At 37.0% G+C, this 18,231-nt stretch overlaps 1 protein-coding gene across 18 annotated transcripts in view; it reads right to left on the reverse strand.

Moving 5' to 3' along the window:
* The window catches only part of MEF2C (myocyte enhancer factor 2C), a 143,463-nt gene that overhangs the window by 12,285 nt on the left and 112,947 nt on the right, over positions 1-18,231 (reverse strand). For 13 of the 18 annotated variants that reach the window (XM_035310348.1, XM_035310346.1, XM_035310351.1 and 10 more), the window contains 4 exons: positions 7,504-7,676; positions 6,194-6,217; positions 5,148-5,277; positions 4,133-4,268 (listed from right to left, as the gene is read on the reverse strand). In XM_035310348.1, coding sequence (XP_035166239.1) covers positions 4,133-4,268; positions 5,148-5,277; positions 6,194-6,217; positions 7,504-7,676 — 463 coding nt within the window. The remainder of the gene's footprint in view (positions 1-4,132; positions 4,269-5,147; positions 5,278-6,193; positions 6,218-7,503; positions 7,677-18,231) is intronic. The other 5 variants (XM_035310363.1, XM_035310359.1, XM_035310362.1 and 2 more) reach the window with 1 other exon arrangement.

Raw genomic sequence — 18,231 nt, forward strand, 5'->3', positions numbered from 1 at the left:
ATGTGTGTATGCATGTGTGTGAATGTAGAAACAGCTTCATATAAATATGTAATTTTGGTCCAGGCTTGTGCTATTTTCATCATGTGAAACCTACACTAAGTTCATTGAAAAACAAACAGGTTTTGAATATGGAAAATCCATAGAGCAAATGAAGCAAATGACTTTAAAGGATTGTGTACAACTATAAGCACTCTCTAAGTGCCACACAATATGTTACTGTTGATGTAATCATCTGTTTCCTTATATTTATTGTAAGAAAACATGTAACCTTACTCTTCCTCAGTGTCCCTGTAAAGTTTAAATTTTACAGAGCAGTTCCTGCTCAGATCAGTGTGAGTGCAAATGTGACGTTGATTTAGCAGTCACATGGGAGAAGTGCTGGTTCTATCCAGGTTCAACATTATACAGCGACTGCTCTGCTGTGTGAGGGGTGGGAAGAAGTGGGATCAGTTCTGTGTGGGTCTCTGTCTGTCTGAGTCTCCAGCTGGTATGGGAGTCCAGCTTGCACAGACAGCAGTGCAGGTCTGGCTAGCTGACCAGTGAAGAAGTGGGCATGCATCAAGTGGGCTTTTGCAAGGGAAGAAAAAGTTCTGTTAAAGGGAGAAAGCACGTCCCATTTCCTTCCTTTTATGCCGAAACTTGTTTCTCTAAATCTGTGTACGTTTCTGCTTCATATATACACATATGAAATATATGAATTTATATATTCATTAGGAAATAGAAAATTCACTGTAAAATTTAGTTATCTCTGTAACTAGAACACTGGATATTTTTGACCTGTTTGTAACACAACCTTCCCTCCTCCCCTCTGTTTGTCTTTCAGGTAGAAGCAAAGGGTTTGTATTTGTTTGTTTGTTTTTGTATTATTTTTTTTCATTTCTTTTTGTTCAATGTAGGAGCAGAATAACAATTTCTGTTGATCAGCGCTCACACTTTATGGTTCGCACTGTTAAAGGAAGTTTCTAAACACAGAATATTATGAAACTGAATCACTAGAGTATCTTATTTACAATGGTGGCATAAGAAAAATTCTCTATCTGAAATATTTAAGACTTTCATTCAAAACAAGCAAGTTGGCAGAAGTGATACACAAATTCACAAAACATGATGTCACTGCATGAAAAAATGAGAATTTTTTCAGTAAAAAGAGTTCAAAGGAAAATATTTAATCATATCTATCTCTGGTGATGAGCTAATCAAAATTAGCTCTGATAATAAGCTTGCTGGATAAGAAATACAGAACAAATCAACAGCATAAATTTATTTGAATAAATCTTTCATTCAGCTTGGCTGAACTTTGGAGAAACTTCTCTTATGTAAAAAATTATTTATATTGAAGATTCTCAAAATGAAATACTTTGACTGCATTTCTATGCCTGCACTTGTATTTTAGGAAAGACAAAATTTCAACTGTGGATGGTACTTGAGGAAGAAAAGATTCTCTCTTAAACTGAGAAATACAGAATGAGAACATTTTCTATCTAATGGACTGGTGCCTAAAGAATTTAGATTATGCATTTCAAAATTAGGAATGGAGTAACCTTCTCTCTGTAACATGAGAGACGTTGCAGCAATATTCAGACAAAACTCTTAAGTTTTGGGAGGAATATATTTTGATTTTTAATAGAATTAATGTGTATTTTTTTCCAGACATAGACCCAATTAAAAAGCTGCAAAAGTGCTTTTTTTTTTTTTTTTTTTTTTTTTTTTTTTTTTTTAATTAGAATGTTAAAAAGTCTGACGTGTTTTAATACCATAGTCATGTCAAAAGAGATGCTACTCTACATTTCTGTCCTGTTCACCAGGCTCAGCATAGGAACGGGAAGTGAAATATTCCCATCTCCTCAGACTCTTTCCCTGAGGCTCACTGGTACCAGTATGGTTGCTAATTGCAGGGTCAGCGTGAGAAGTTAGACCTGGGTTGTAGAGATCTTCTCCAGTTATCTGGAAGATGGTTGTGAGAGTGCTGCTGAAACTGCTGGGGACATATATGGAGCCAGCCAATGTACCTGACCATCCCCTATTCTATTGCTAACCACATCTTCCATGCCTTGCAGAAGCAGAGCTGATTTTTTTTCTTCATGCTCAGGTGTAAAACAAAACCTGCTGGAGTGTCTCTTCCAGTAACTGTTCTTTTGCAGGTCTTTACAGCCAAATTTTACCAATAAACATCTCACTGTTTTCAAATCTTTCCAACATGTGAAAAATTTCCTCAGGATATGGGCGGTCAAACCTTTCTACACACATTTTCTCAAATGCCTGGGGGTTACTACACTTTTGTGTCTTTGTTCTTATTTTTTCTGCTAATTCTAGCTTAGGCTGACATGGACTGAATATGATCTGTACAATTTCAAGTTTTTTAAATAATCCAAAAGTTAGAGAATAGGTCCTTTTGCATGTACAAATCAGTGACTAAAATAAAATAAAGAAATGCATGTGATTTTCTGCACACATGGAAGGCTTCATCAGAACTGTCAGTGAAGCAGCTTTCATAGCTGAATTCATTTACAAATCACTGAAAGAATAATAATAAAAGTAGCGACTCAGAATGTATTCCACCAGCCACAGCCATTACACTTCAGCATTCTGTGATATGAATTAGAAACAGATGATGATGTGTGACATATCTGAAAAGGCATGTAGTTAGTTTAGGATTTAATTTATACTTTTTTTGGTTAACCAAATATCCTTATTACATTCTTTGGTACACCACTGAAAACAATCAGCTTATTGTAAAGTTATACATTGATACCTAACATGTGAGCTTTCAATTTATTTGAGACGTTATGTCTTTAGTTGTACAGTTAACCTAAATGTTGCCCCAGAAACACTGCAACCTCAAAAAGAAAATAGAAGAAGCATAGCAGAAAGGTATTAAGACTACTTTTTCTAACACACCAACTATTTCAATTTTATGTTTTTATGTAGCACGTATCCACATATGCTTATATATGTGGTGTTCCAAAAAGTCTATGCTTCTTCTAAGGCACTTGTATAGCTGTTCTTTAAAAATTCAACCCATTTGTACATGGTAAAGAAATTACAGTAAGTTATAAAATGTGGTCAGATAAACTAGAACGGGAATTTTGAAATTTAAGCCACATTTATAGTATTAAATACTTTCAGATTATGGCAACTGTCTTGCAAAAGTTACTTGTCCAATGCCTCTTTCTGGAAAGAAGAATTTTGCTTTTCAAATGCTTGAGAATTAAGTTCGTCCTCATAAATATACTTTAATTACTTCAGTTTGTATTTTTACAACGAAAACTTGATAAATTGAAACATGCCTCTCCATACCTTAGTATAAGCATGTAGGCATACTGGTGAATGCCTACAACCTTACTCAACAGAAACTGCAGATATGAGGATTTTTGAAAGTCTTACTATTCACATTCAGTTGAATACGCAATTAGGTTTATTTTTCAATAATGCATTAGGTGAATTCACTGTGTGAAGTTTTAGACTTTTAAAAATACTGAAACAGTTTAGCAGTGTGCTTCACCAGTCTTGGAAGAAATGTCTCGAAGTTTGCCACTAGAGGGCACGAACACCTATCCTCAATGTAGGCAAATCACCATGAGTTCTATGAGTTTACGGATTCTTAGCCCTAGTTATGTTATTTGCTTTCAGAAAACATTTCCAAATAAATGAAATTTGAATGTCAGAACTGAGTAGAAGGGAGTATGTGAGGGATCCTTATATACGGCTGAGGCTTAATCTCAGGTCAAATCATTTTGTAACCCTAACTTGATTAAAAATATTTGGAAAATTTTCAAGTTTATTGTAAATGTTTGTGCTATAGTAACTGGAAATAAAAAGCATAATGGCAAAATACAACAGCATGATGCAAGTGTTTAATTTTGTCTTTAGTGGTGAGGTAAAAAATAAAGAGTAAAACATAACCAGAATTCTTCAGTACACTACTGAGAAAATGTCATAGACATAGAATATTCCATTTTAGATACCTGGCAACCTTTTCATGAAATATGTTGTACCAGTGTGGGGAAATGGAGCTCTTACAGATAGTAAGTATGTGCTGATCTGTTGTCTTGATTTATTGCATATTTGGGATTCCTGGGGATACTGAAGACACTGTAGAACAATATAGTAGTTTAAAGAAAACACTGCTTACCCCAATTGACTGAGGGCAGACGGCGGCATGTTATGTAGGTGTTGCTGTTGCCAGCCAGTCACAGAACCAAGGTGAAGAGCACTGGCTGTATTAAATCCAGAGAGAGATGATATATCTGCACTACTCAGAGAATATTCTAGATTTGAAAATAGAACAGAAAATGATTAAAAGAGAATTAAGGAGGAAGCAATTAAACAATAACTTGCATCATAATTTTCACATGACACTTTATAAGCCTTTTTATCTTAATTACACCAACTACATCCAGTTGCAGCAGAAAAAGTAGACTCTTCCCTCAACTCATTAATTTGGGAGCAAATAATGCACTAATAATTAGTCTGTAATTTACTGGCTCTTTTTCTGGGTTTGGAAGATCCAAAGAATTCTTAGCCTTTGTAACCAACATGACTATGCATGAATTCTCACAAAGTCAAAAAGTTGAAAAATAGTGTAACACTGGTTACAGTCTTCGTCGCAGACCCTGGTGGGTAGCCCGTGTCTGAACAGTGCACGTCTTCTCTAGAAGGACAGGATCTGCAGACCAACATGATCTATATGGTAGCAATGTGCAACGGGAAGTTGAGGCTCTTTTGAGGCTTCATTTCTAGTCTCCCAGGTAATTACATGACAGCCCACAAAGATGCTGAGCTCTGTTTTGAAACCAGTGAAACTGCTCACTAGCACTACCTTCGTGACTTTAGGAAGGTGCACACAACCACAGGAAATTACCTGTTGTATGAAGAGGATTGAGAAGTTTCTTTTGAGCATTTTTTTGTGAAGTTTAATTTGTGTATTTTTTTAGCAGTTTTCCATTCGAACAACATAGTTAGCTTTTAAATAGACATCTCTCGAGTCAGTGACAGATAGAGAGTAAGCAAATGAGGTGTAAAAGCACATCAGCTACGAATCCTTCAGCTTCTCCCAAGGAACAGAAGCTAATTCATTACCAGTGTGGCCGACACTTGTCAGTATCTCGCTCCCTCCCCCAGCCCTCGCACGGCGCTCTGATACTCACCAGTACCATATGTTGTTGAGATGGCTGATGGGTATCCTCCCATCCCTTGCCCTGGTAGAGTAGGAGTTGCTACGGAAACCACTGGAGTAGCCAATGACTGAGCAGACTGGGAGTTATTTATCCTCTGATTCTTTTAAAGTAAGTAAAATAAACATATTATTGACCGGGTTTAAGCCATCCGAGCACATTACCTTTCTGGGTGTGCTTTATGCATAAGAAACACAAGCCGGTACACATTTCTGGGAATTAATCGTTTAACATGTGGCTTTTATGAACTCTGCCAACCCTGTCATTTGCAAGCCTCCGAGAGACCAGCAGTCACCATAGTAACCCCTTACATCAGTATCTCCTAGGTAACTGCCCTAGAAACAGGGAAGATTGATTTTGTTGTGGGTAGAGGAACAGATTGTGTGAGAAACTGATGAAATATGTAGGCTCCATCCCCATTGTCTTCCCTTTTGTTCAGATGCAAAGGAGAGACTGGAGGCAGAGGGAGGAACCCCAAACCCGGCCCTCCTGGCTGCTGTGCTCCCCTGGGGCTGCTGAGTGGTGACCCCTCGCCAGCAGATGGTGCTCTGAACACTTCGGTTTTTGCAGAAATAAAGCAAACTTCTAGAGCGCTGGGCGGCACAGCAGCTAACGTGTTCCTCTGTAACTCTAGGGCATTGCACGTTTTGCTGCAAAACCTGCACCAGAGAGCTCTAACCCTGGAAGCCTCAGGGCAAAATGTCCAGAGAGCCACCAAAAAGATGTAATAAGGCCGTGCCATCCTCAGTGGCACCAGGTTGCACACTAGCAAAACATCAGCACCAGGAAAGCTTTATTTTGGCACGAGTAATTTGAGTACGGGCAATAACTGCACCTTGTCTTCCACATTGCTAGATTTCAAAAATTATGATGACCTTTTTAGTTCACAATATAGCTATAGTAAAGTTTTCCATTTGGCTTCAACCATGTCATCTACACAACATACAAAATAACATTTTTTTTTTTTTTTAATTTTATTTTATGCTTTCATTATTAGGATGAACATCACTACCACTTACCAGGAGCAGATCAACATCCTCAGACTGAGTGCATAGGAAAGGAGCATTAAAAATCAGTGAATGTAGATATTTACCAGGGTGCAGATTTTATAGCCTAGTGAATAGCTTTATCTGAGAGGGGCAGCAAATTAAATACTTTCTGAGCATAGTTTGGAAAAATAACACAGATCTCTTCTTTGTCCTTCTACTGAGATGTTTCTCTCAACTGCGAGGACAATCTATCCAGCTTGCAGAACAAGTCTTTCTCTAAGAGTTCATTAATTCTTCCACAGCCCCCAGCAGCTGCAGACTGTGTAGCTATACCCAGTTTCAGGAGACCTGACCATTCACAGATTCCCTTGGAAAGTATCATTTTTAAGGACCTTGTAATAAATTGTTCGATGTAGACAGCTTGTCACTGCCCTGGTCGACTTTGAGCTTTGCCTTGTAGGAGACTATTTGTTACTTATCCTCTCAGAAGCCAGCATCACATTTATGGGGAGTTTCGTTTGAAGTTCAAAGTTAATTTATAATGCATCAGGCTAAAGCAGCCAGCTTGGAAGTTGTTTTAATAGTGTCTGTTACATAACAGAAAAATGTGTTTATAGCATCACTTAAATTTACCATCAAGATCATTTTTTAATCAAGCTCACTTTGAGTGTTAAAACACTCATGAAAGATTTACTTGCAACCACTAACCCACTTTTGGAAGGGAACTGCAAGATACTCACGTAACACCTTCATGATTCAAACTTCTACCATAATAGTCTGCTTACATCTTTTTAATCCTGGCAGGAGGTAGAGCAGTTTGATGCTCTGCTATATCCTGCTTTATCTACTTACTACCTCTCGTCATTCTAAAATTCGGCTGTTGTTGCTCAGAGTGATAGAGTTCAAATTCATTTATTTGTAGTTAATCTGTCATCTGCTGAGAGTCTGCATGGCTAAATATTTAAGAAAAATATAATGGGTTAGGAGTACGTAGGGTTAAATTCAGGATTATAATAAATCCAGGGAAGGCTCTCCAAGCTACTAGGAAGGAGAGCGAAGAAGTTCAGACTCTGCAGTACACAGTTCCTACTTTGCAAGTGCATAGAAAAAAGGGAGGAAGTAAAAATGGCTCCATAAATGCAGTCAAAAGGATCTGCCTACATCCTCAGCTCAATGTCAAGCCTTAAGGCTAGCTAGATAGAAAGACAAAACAATCAAGAATGTGGAATGTTATTCTACTGATTTTGGTTGACTTAGCAGGCCTTGAAATTCTTAAATGCCTTATCTGGAGGAGATTTAAATAAAAAAAAAAAAAAAAAAAAGCTTGGAAAATGCATTACCACTGATGGCATTGTATTCTTGCTGCCAGGTGGAATAAGCACTCGGAGATCTGGTTTACGGTTGTTCATTCCCAAATTCATTGGAGGAGGAGATTTTGCTTGCATATTCTTGTTCAAGTTGCCAGGTGAGACCAGCAGACCTGGTGAGTTGCGGGGGTTGCCATACCCATTTCCTGTTAAGAAAGAAAAGAAAAAAAAAGAAGAAGAAAAAATGAGAGAAGAATTATAAGCTCAAAGGTATTTCTTAAGATCGAACATTAAAACTTTCAAATACAAAAAGTCGAGGTAAATGCTAGTGTTGTGCAATGTGTCTTTATAAAAAAGACGTTATAAAGTACAACACATGCCATGTTTGGAACAACTGTTCTTACACACACTTTCTCTCACGGCAGCTGACATCTTGGTGATGTGCTGAGGTCAATGCGATTACATGACTCTGTTTACCATTGTATAGTACCTAGCACCATATACCACGCACTTAGAACAGACAAGATCGTATTTGTTCCTTACAAGAGAGTCTGGAAAAGTTGGCTTAAAAAAAATTCAAAGCTATGTTGTGTTTTCTTGACAACTACGGACGGTTCTGCCGTGCCTGACTCAGCCCTTTCCAGTTTATGATTTTGTTTTGTTTTTAAACAAAGGATGAGTATAGCAAGGCTATAATTTCCAGAAAAGGCAGGGGGAAGACTAGGAAGATTCTTAAATGTTTTTTGCACTCTCTCACCACAGTTTTTGGACCTGATTCTGTCAACACTAAAGTCAATGAGAGCAAGAGCATAGCCTTATTTGGAGAATGCCTCCGTATCTTTCATCTTCATCTCTTTGCTGCTCTCTGCAAACCCCAGGAGCTCTGACAGGCAAAAGCTTTTTTTTTTTTTTTTTTTCTTTTTTTTTTTTTTTTTTGCTGTTTCAGAGAAGGTTTTATTTCTCTCACTAAGTAGTACTGGCAAGTGTGTATCTGTACCGCTACTGACCTACCACCGCACTAAAAATGTGACCTTCCTTTTCCATCCATGTAGTCTCATCTCCCACCCACAAGGTCTGGGGAAAGAGACGATTTTGTAGTGTAGTACTAAAATTCTGTCTCTACATGGTCAAGAGGAATACAGAAACTGCCCAGTTATAACACTAGAACTAATACAGCAGGGGGAAACTTTCAGAAATGAATACCAATAGAACAAATGTTAGGAAAGACTGCCTGTTTGGGCTCACCTTTAATTCACAGCTAGCAAGCTGTGACACACCACCTAGGAACAGTTTGGGAAGAAGTGTTAGGGAGAGTGGAGTTAGGTGCCTTGCACCAACACAATTTCTTTTGCAGTACCGAAGTCAGGGAAGCACTCAGTACTTCACTCTTTTCACATGTGAAATGGGGTTTAGAGCCCTCGTGGACATAAATAGATTACAGAACTAAATTTGATAAATCTGTGATGTGGTTATAAAAGTGACAGTAAATGCAAGTGGATCTGTTTTCTGGTTATGTTAATTAAGTGTGTCCAAGAGCGACTAACATTAAAACATAATTTGAATCTGTGAGCACATCAGCTAATTGTATTTACCAGATCAGAAAACCCATGGAAGAAAAATCTTGAAAAGGCTATTAACCACAAAACCACTTCAGGCTCTGGAAGATCCTGAGCTGCAACCATTAGGTTTGGGACAACAGGAAAAGTATCACAAAGTACTTGACTTCCTTATTCACAGAATCACAGAATCGTCTAGGTTGGAAGAGACCTCCAAGATCACCAAGTCCAACCTCTGACCTAACACTAACAAGTCCTCCACTAAACCATATCCCTAAGCTCTACATCTAAACGTCTTTTAAAGACTTCCAGGGATGGTGACTCAGCCACTTCCCTGGGCAGCCCATTCCAATGCCTAACAACTCTTTCAGTAAAGAAGTTCTTCCTAGTATCCAACCTTAATTATATCCAACCTTAATTATATCCAACCTTAACCTTCCTAATATCCAATCTTATTGGTTAGGTACCTTTAGCCACTGGTCTTGCCAGGCTTGTTTATTCTCTTGATTTTTCTTAAAACATTCTCCCAAGCCTTAGCAAAATGGAATTATGATCAAAACTTAGAAGAACACAGATCACTTCAGAGATTTTAAAATAAAAATATTCTTTACAGTTAATCTTGTTATTTCCTTGATAACAGCTTACAGATAGTGAAATTAAATGAGTTTACTTAAAACGTGTATTTTACTCTTATCAGCTCAAACCAGCAGAACGCTGGCAAGTGTTTTCCATTTTGTGTTAGTAGGCTTTGTTTTTTTCTTTTTTTTTTTTATTTTTAATAAACAATTGTTCTCAGCATGGATTTGATACATACTGTGCTTTAATTAATGCTACGCATTGTTAGAGATAGTGAAATTAGAAGGGGCGTTTGGAATGTACAGTAATATTTTTTATTATTTTTTTATTTTTTTCTAGAAACTACAACACCTTTTAGAACTTGATAAAACACAAACCGAATACTGCAAAACAGTTATGTGAGGAAGTGATCGACAGAAGAAACTGAAGCGAATGCAGGGTTGCTCTGGTGCTGGTTTCGTACAGGAGATATTTTAACAACAGGAAGTAAAGCTACCTTGTGAAATCTGTTGTATGACAAGCATTGGTTCAGAGAGTGAAAATGAAGCTGAACTATTTTATATATGTATCTTTTATTCTGCAATATACAACCTGAGATGTTAATGATAAACAGCACATTGTGTGTCTTATATATTCTCTTATATAGGTTGTGTCTTCTGGGGAAAATAAATCCTTACAAGAAAAAACTCTCATTTTCCACAGAAGACTGACTTTATATAATTTTCTATTAAAATTAAGAGAAAGAATGCACCGTTATCAAACTTCAGTCTTTAGAAACTTTAGCCAGGCCTTTATGTTATTTACCTACTAATGTAAAATATTTTGAACAGTGATAACATTCTTACATTTATATTTTTAGAACATCAAATTATTTTTAAGCACTGCTGCAATCTTCTCTTTACCAGTAGATTTCTGCTGTTCATGGCATATTATGCCAGCTAGCATTTTGGAGCCATATAATAACCATCCCTCTTTCCAGCCACCAAATTGTTATTCTTTTGGTATCATGTGGATTCAGGAATTCAAGACTGTGGACCTTAAACCAATGATATAGAAACCCATCATTTGAAAATCAGTGATGAATGCATGCATGCGGTTTACTGCTAAGAAGAGTCTGCATTTAAACCAGCTCTTTAAACCGTATCCTCTTTACTCAGAAAGCTGTGGCCTGCTCTGAGGCAGCTGTCCCACCTTCAGATAAATCCACCAAAGAGAATGGTCTCATTTACATGCAGAGGCAAAAAAAAATGTATAAGACTTCTAATATACAAATTAAACCTTCCTTCATCCTATACTTTAAAATTACACTCTGCCTGGACAATTATCAATTTAGATGTGACTGTATGCAGAACATCACATTCCACTATCCACTTGAAAGCACAAAAATTATATGTCATGTATGAATGGATTTCCTGATTATAGATTATATGAAAATGAAAAACAGATGGATTTCTGAGCAAGTTGGCTTTACATTTTTATTTGGTTAAAAGCCATATTTTTGCTGGAATAGAACATTTTTAAACATTACAGATATCACTTGTAATGCATAATGAAAATAAAAACAGTAGATGTACAAGTTTTAAAGGGCATATGTCACAATTTGTAAATTTATAGCTTTTTCAATTCAAGAAGTTTTCAGAGAAAATTATTTTTCCACTTGTTGTTTGTTATACTGATTTGAAAGAGTAAAAATATTTTACACAGAAAAGAGCTTGTTTCTAGACAGAAGTAGTGGAGCAGCACATATCATGAAATGCAGTGCCAGACTTTGTACTGGGACTAATGGCAGAATATAAAGACAAATGCCTTCTGAGCATAGAATGCTCTTCTTGGGTATGTTCCCACATTCTGCAATTAGGCACAAGTGCCATTGACTTCAGTGGGAATTTTGTCCATGTAGACACTGCATAATTAATCCCTACAACGTCACTTTTTAAAAACGTCCAGAAAAGGTATTTTTATGCACCAGTAGTGAGTCAATACAAAGAAAATATATTGTTATATTAATTAATCTACCTATGATTTGAACTATGTTGCAAATTCATGCACTGCTATCTTGAATTTAAGGGTATAGGCAAGGCACAGGTCCATTTAGGACAGGACAGGGAGCAAAGTTTAACTCTCTTCCTTCATAGTTGTGTCATTTCTGTGACAATGCTCCTCTAGGGAACATTTAAGATAGAAAGCTTCCCACATGTTAAGGTAAAACCAATCAGGAGTCAATTATTTATTTCCATATCTCTCAACATTTTGGAGCAGTGATGTTAGGATTCTCAAAGTCTTGAAAAAATTGACTATTTTTACATTCTGATTTCTTGAAGATTTGATCCTGGCATGTTCCAACTTGATTTTTTTTTTTTTTTTAATTTGTAATTTCAAATATATAACAATATGATGAATGAACAAAAACACTATAGTAGTCCTAGAAGAACTAAGAGCAAGACACACAATGTATATGTCCTTCCTTTGATCTTTCTTTCATTTCTCTAAAGCGTCTGACTCACCATATGGGTTGAGAATTTACAAGATCTTTAGGCACCTGGGATGTCTACTTCCCATTAATTTTAATATGAGAAGAGCTTTCAAATTCTTGAACTAGTCTTAATAAATATTAATGGTAATTTCAACTTCTCAACAAGCATATGCTCTTACGTGTGGAAATTATCATAATTCTTCCACTAAGGATATGTACATTCTATTTCATGCAGGATTCCTGGTTCTTACTGGGTTATGTTAAATGCACATCACATACATGACATTATGATAGACCACCAAGCCTCTCAAAAGGATTGTTAAATTTAGAATAAATGTATTTAAATATGAGAGCTAATTATGCTATAATTTACTCTGGACTTCAAAATGGATAAAGAAGAAAAAAGAAAAATAAATAAATAAATGAAGGAAGGAAGGAAGAAATAAATTAAGAAGAAACAAAGAAGAATCAACGCAGTAATAAGCATTCTATTAATTTTACATCCAGTTTTGCTCTCTTCACTTGATTCTGCTTCCCACTACCTAGAAGAATGATAATTGTTCCTAATAGTAATTAAAAGACAAAGAATGTGCTCCTTTTCTCTTTTTACATCTTTTATGTATAATTTTTTTAATGCTTACACACCATTGGAACAGGCTATTGTTTACGATGCAAACAAAATAGATACCAAAAATAATGCACTCATGCCAGGAAGCTGTACTGGTGTTTACCTACACACAATTTTTAAAGGAGATAATTGGAGGTTCTTACATCTTGCAGGCTAGTCATGTCACAGTACAAGACCTTTAACAGCTGCAAGCGGTAGAAGAAAACCAATCTGCAGATACACTCACCCAGAAAAAAAAAAAAAAAAAAAAAAAAAAATCTTTATGTTAAAGTAGCTGCCTATTCCCACAGCATTACTCTAATGGACCTTCTGTGTTGAATTGCTGGGAGCCAACTGAGACAGATGTGGTATATAAAATCTACGGACTGTGTGTGAAAGAGTTCTCAGGCATCTTATGAAATATCAGCTGCTTTTTCGACTGAAATAGTAAAAAAGTGCAGTGAGTGTACAGACATTTGGAAGAGCAGTAGAAAACTATCTCAACAACTGTTTTCTCTTGTTTCAGCTTTAGAAACCAACTGTTTAGTAATAAGGTAAGTATAACAGCAGAGATATCTACAAGAACACACTTTTTCTGTGTCCCTGGGCAGGTTGCAGCACTCAGGCTCTGAACCTACACACACAGTATGGGCCTTATGGCTACATCTCACATCTACCATCATTAACAGCCCTCTAACCAGTCCTCTTGCTCCCTGGGCCTGATCCTGACCCCCACCCAGGGGCCAAGTGCCTGATGCCCAGGGATGGAGCTGCCCTGCCTCCCCCAGGAAGCCCCCGCCCCAGCTCCCCAGCTCAGCTTCCCCCTGCCCCTCCAGTGTTCTGGCAGCGTGCTCCTCATCATTAAGGAGCTGAAGACCTCTTCATATCTTCATGCAGAGGATCTTAATGAACTGTTTACATGGATGAAGTAGTCAGAATTAGTTCTGACCCTGGGAAAAGTGCCATCTGAAATTTGGAACATCCTCGCAATCTATTCTGCGTGGAGTGTTTGCAGGTGCACACAACTACCGCTGAAAAAGGACACGTGTATCCTATACTGCTGCAGGTTTCCTTCAGGACAGACAGGATGCTTCTCAGGCAGAAGCTGGAAGTAAAGAACTGGCCCTTTGACCATCTGATGACACAGAAAACACTGCAAAACTCATTTCTGGAAATCTAAGGAAATGCCATGAATCTAGGAGGCTAGCAGTATGAGATGCTTTTTCAGCCAAGCGGAGAAATGCATGGGTTTATTTACATGCAGGATGAGAACAGAAATCTGACCATTACATTTCATGCAAATATTTTACTGCTGAGTCAACTGCGTAACTAAGTGCATCACAAACCAACCTGATCACCAATTCTGTGGTCATGTTTTGTTGCTATAATAAGATCCATATTTAAATGTTTGTAAAGTAGTTCTTGTACGAAATATTCTCCTACCTTAGTCTGTTAGGAGTTCACACCTTAATAAAATACACGTAAAAATGGCACCTGGCTGTCTACAGAATTACCCTCTTTCTACCCACAAAAGGAACTTCAAGCAGCCCTTCAAAACATTTCCAAATGAGGTTTCCCAAGCTGCAGGCAGACGTTTCAGCACACCTCTGGACTCCCTGCTTGCAACCTTCAGAAAAGGAGTGTATACATCACACAGGCAGCAAGGGTCTGTCTCAAGCTCTGTGTACACTGACAGAAGGGGGAGGCGTGCTCTGCCTTCCTCAAGCTGACACAATTATCCTTATTCCTCCCTTATTCCTCAACACAGAAGGAAAGCAATGGGCAATCCATGCTTATGTTCTTAAATTGTCTGATGATATCATCTTACTATTTGCTTTCATAATTCTTTAAGGATCTCATTTAATGAATCTCAGATTCAATTAGCTTCAGTGCAAAAATGCTCTGTTTCCTATATCTTTACTTCTGATTGTATTGGTTCACTTATTTCCACTTCTACAACTCTGTTTTGTTCTAACACGGTTGTATCTATGTTTATCTCTAAAACCGTATATTTCAAGTTATCTTGTTTATCTTGAATCTTCACCTAATCAGCACAGTAACTAAGTTGCAAATTCCAAGAAAAATCACTTAAGAAAATTACAGTGTTCTTCAGTGTTGTGCTTTGTAAAGACTAAACTTCTGTAGTACAAAAATGAGGGCACTGCATAACATTTTTAAGGTACAAACAAGATTTCTGGGATCAGACTGACACTTGAAAGTGTATTGCCATGGTGAAAAAGTTATTCTAACCCTGCTACTGGTGCTGTAGCTGTTCCCCTTATGTGCCCGATTCAATCTTCCCCTGCCTTGCACAGTGCTCCCTTGTCACTGACTGCTCACTTCTGCAACGCTTAGCCCATTCCCTCCACTAGGAATGTAGCAATCTTCTGCACTACGCTCTCTGAGATTAGGTCAACACAAAAAATCAAGGATGGTTTGCAAAAATGTTTATCAGAAATGTAGCTTGTATAACCACATTTTCTGAAAATCTTGCAGTAAGTATCATGGACTTGATCTCTTAATGTGTAGTATGCATAAACTACGAATGGATCTCACTTGTCTGCAATAACCGCCTCTCCAAAGTATATTTTCAGGATTTAGCTGGCCACTAGGATTATAACTTAATTATTATTCCAGAAATACTATTAAATACTGTGTAATGTGCTTGTGGTGGAATCTTCCTTTACATTGTATGCTAGCTGAAAACCTACTCCATTCTAGTCCTGTCTAAAAACAAAACAAAACAAAAATACCACCAAACTCATCCCAAAAGAACAACAAACAAAACCAAAACAAATGAAAGAAGCAAAAAGAAGCTTTATTTTATTTTATTTTATTTATTTATTTATTTTTTTCTATATATGAGATGTTCTGGTGTCAGAAGAAAGGAAAAGCAGACTTGTGTGAGAGGAAAAACTACACTGGTGGAAAATACAGTATTTTCTGAAGACATGTAGGAAAAATATATGAGCCTGGGAAGGGGACTTATCTCTTCTCCTGACTGCCTGAGTGAGAGCTGTTGACAAATCATCTACTTTTGAAAAAATTATTTGCTGATGATGTGTCCTTTGATTTTTTGGGCATTTGAAATAAATTCCCGCTTTGCAGAAAATGGTTTTCAACAAAAAATATTTCAGGATAAGAAGTGATTCCAATTATAAAATGAATATATACTTTGAAAATATACTTTCTTGTTTCCCTAAAGAAATTTTAGAACTATCCGTTAAGATTTTTTTTTTTTTTTTTTTTCCTTAGGCATATAGCTGCATGTAAAGTTGTCTGCTTTTGTTCAATGCACAATTATTGAAAGATGATGAATACATGGTTTAAAATTTAACACCAGGAAAACTTCAAAACTATCTATTTTAAACACAAATTATACAGCCTATTTTTTATAAACTTCCCCATGTTATTACAACTGATATACAAAAGGAAAGTGTTTTGCACAGAGATAATAGTACTTAAATTTGTTTTAAAATTTAAGTAGATACAAAGAAAAGATCAGTAACTAACATCCCTGTCTCCTCCGGTGTTTATTTCCGGGAGACTCTTCCAACTGTTATTAAGGGAAAAATCAACTTGCAAGAGATTTGGAAAACAACTGGAATCTATGTCTCGAATCTCTTAATTGGGGAATCATGTTAAAAGTTAAAGGGCAAGGGTCACATTAACTTAATACTGCCAGGAGCTTCTACATGTGGCTGCAGTCCCAGCTTCAGGAGGTTAAAAGCATTTCTTGCTTTCCTTCTCGGAGCAATGCCATTGCTGCATTCCAGGTCCAGGAGGCATCAACTATCCCTGTCAGGACTCAGGACAAGCATGAAATCCAGATGTTTGCTGATTTGTGATGCCTTTTTGTGTTTTATGGATTGGAACAAGAATATGGATGGCACTGTGCAACAGCAGACAGTGTGATGTCCTAATGAGCAAGAATGCACGTGGAAAACCAGTAATTGTGAATTCCCCGTCTCACAAAAGTAAAGCACGAAATTCCCACAGACCTCACTAGGAAAAGGATTTTATCCTAAGAATCCAAGCCATTCTAGAGGAATATTTGTAACTGCTTGTCATAAAGGAAAAGGAGAAGTCAATCATGCCTGTCTTTGAAATCCTGCTCACAAAGAACCACAGTTTGTATGACTCACTTAATTGTTCATTACACGTGAACTTAGGGCTTTCTCCCTTTCAATCCTTTCAAGCTGTCTTTTTATAAATACAAATATTGAGACACTGTTGATAGTGGAGATGATGAGACAGAATAACTAAATAAATTACCAAGTCAACACACAATTGACGGAAAGATAACGCAGGCCAAATTTTCACAGATTTTCACTGAGGTCTACTCCAAATGAACCTACGCGGACCTCTTCATTGCTAAGAGCTAGCTGAAAATACATACACCCGACATTTGCATCTGACACACACTGCAAGGTTTTGTTTGACTTTTACATGGACAGCAGTATCCATAATTTCAAATTTATATTCAGAGTTTCACTGATGAGATTTTTACCTATGTGAAAAGAGTCTGAAGAAGCTGTACAAAGCAGATCAGTTGCTTGGGGCAGGAAAATAGCTTAATTTTGGAAAGGTCTGTATTGACTGCTTGCATGGGTGTGCAATTATATAGACCGTTTCCTTCATAGTATGCATTAGAAAACACATTCCCGTGTTACTGCTTCATCACAGATCTCCTACTTATAGATACCTGCTGTAAACACCAAATCCTGGATTAATGCAGGACTAAAAAACCAGCATGTATCCTTCTTATACGGAGGAAAGCTTGGAAAACCAATACTTACTGGCATACAAAGAGTGGAAAAAGGCGAAAGAAAAAGAGAGCTGTTGTATTTTTCATTTGTCATCCCCCTCCACAGCTTTAAGCCAACCTGCCAATTTATGATTTCTTATTGTTTGGATTTGGCACTGTTGCATCATGAACTCTGTTATGAATGACTGCGTGTTCTTTCTTTTGGACTGTACACTTCCTTGGACAAGAACTGTTGTTTACTATACTTTTGCACCGCATCTTGCCCAATCTTTAAATGAGAGGTCTGTGGGCAAGTGCACTGACTGAGCTGTAAGGGAAGGACAATGACTATAATGCTCTCCTTGGCAAACCCAGTCCCAGCAGCATGCCCATAAACTGTGTTTTGGGAATTGTTGTTCTAAGCTCACTTGTTTGTTTAACATATTCCACACTTGTAGCCTACTAATTACCTTCTCTTGCCTATGTCAAGCATGATTTCAGGGCACAGCGGCAAATATTTATGTAACATTTCAAATTTTCATTGTTTAGCACTAGTTTGCTTTATTTATATTTAAGACTTCAAAAGATATTAATAGAACTAGGTGCCTTTGAAATCCTTGTTTACCTTTGTGTCCTTCTTTCTTTTTTTTTTTAAATCTATAATTTATCGGTACTGCTAGTAGGCTTATTTGGGCAGATAATTATTTCTTTTTATTTTATTTTATTTTATTATTATTATTATTTTTTCTGAGATGGTACCACCCAGATTGCCTCTACCCCAAGGGCTTAGAAATTAAAAAAA

Source organism: Oxyura jamaicensis, chromosome Z, assembly GCF_011077185.1.
Source record: "Oxyura jamaicensis isolate SHBP4307 breed ruddy duck chromosome Z, BPBGC_Ojam_1.0, whole genome shotgun sequence".
Taxonomy (NCBI): Eukaryota; Metazoa; Chordata; class Aves; order Anseriformes; family Anatidae; genus Oxyura; species Oxyura jamaicensis.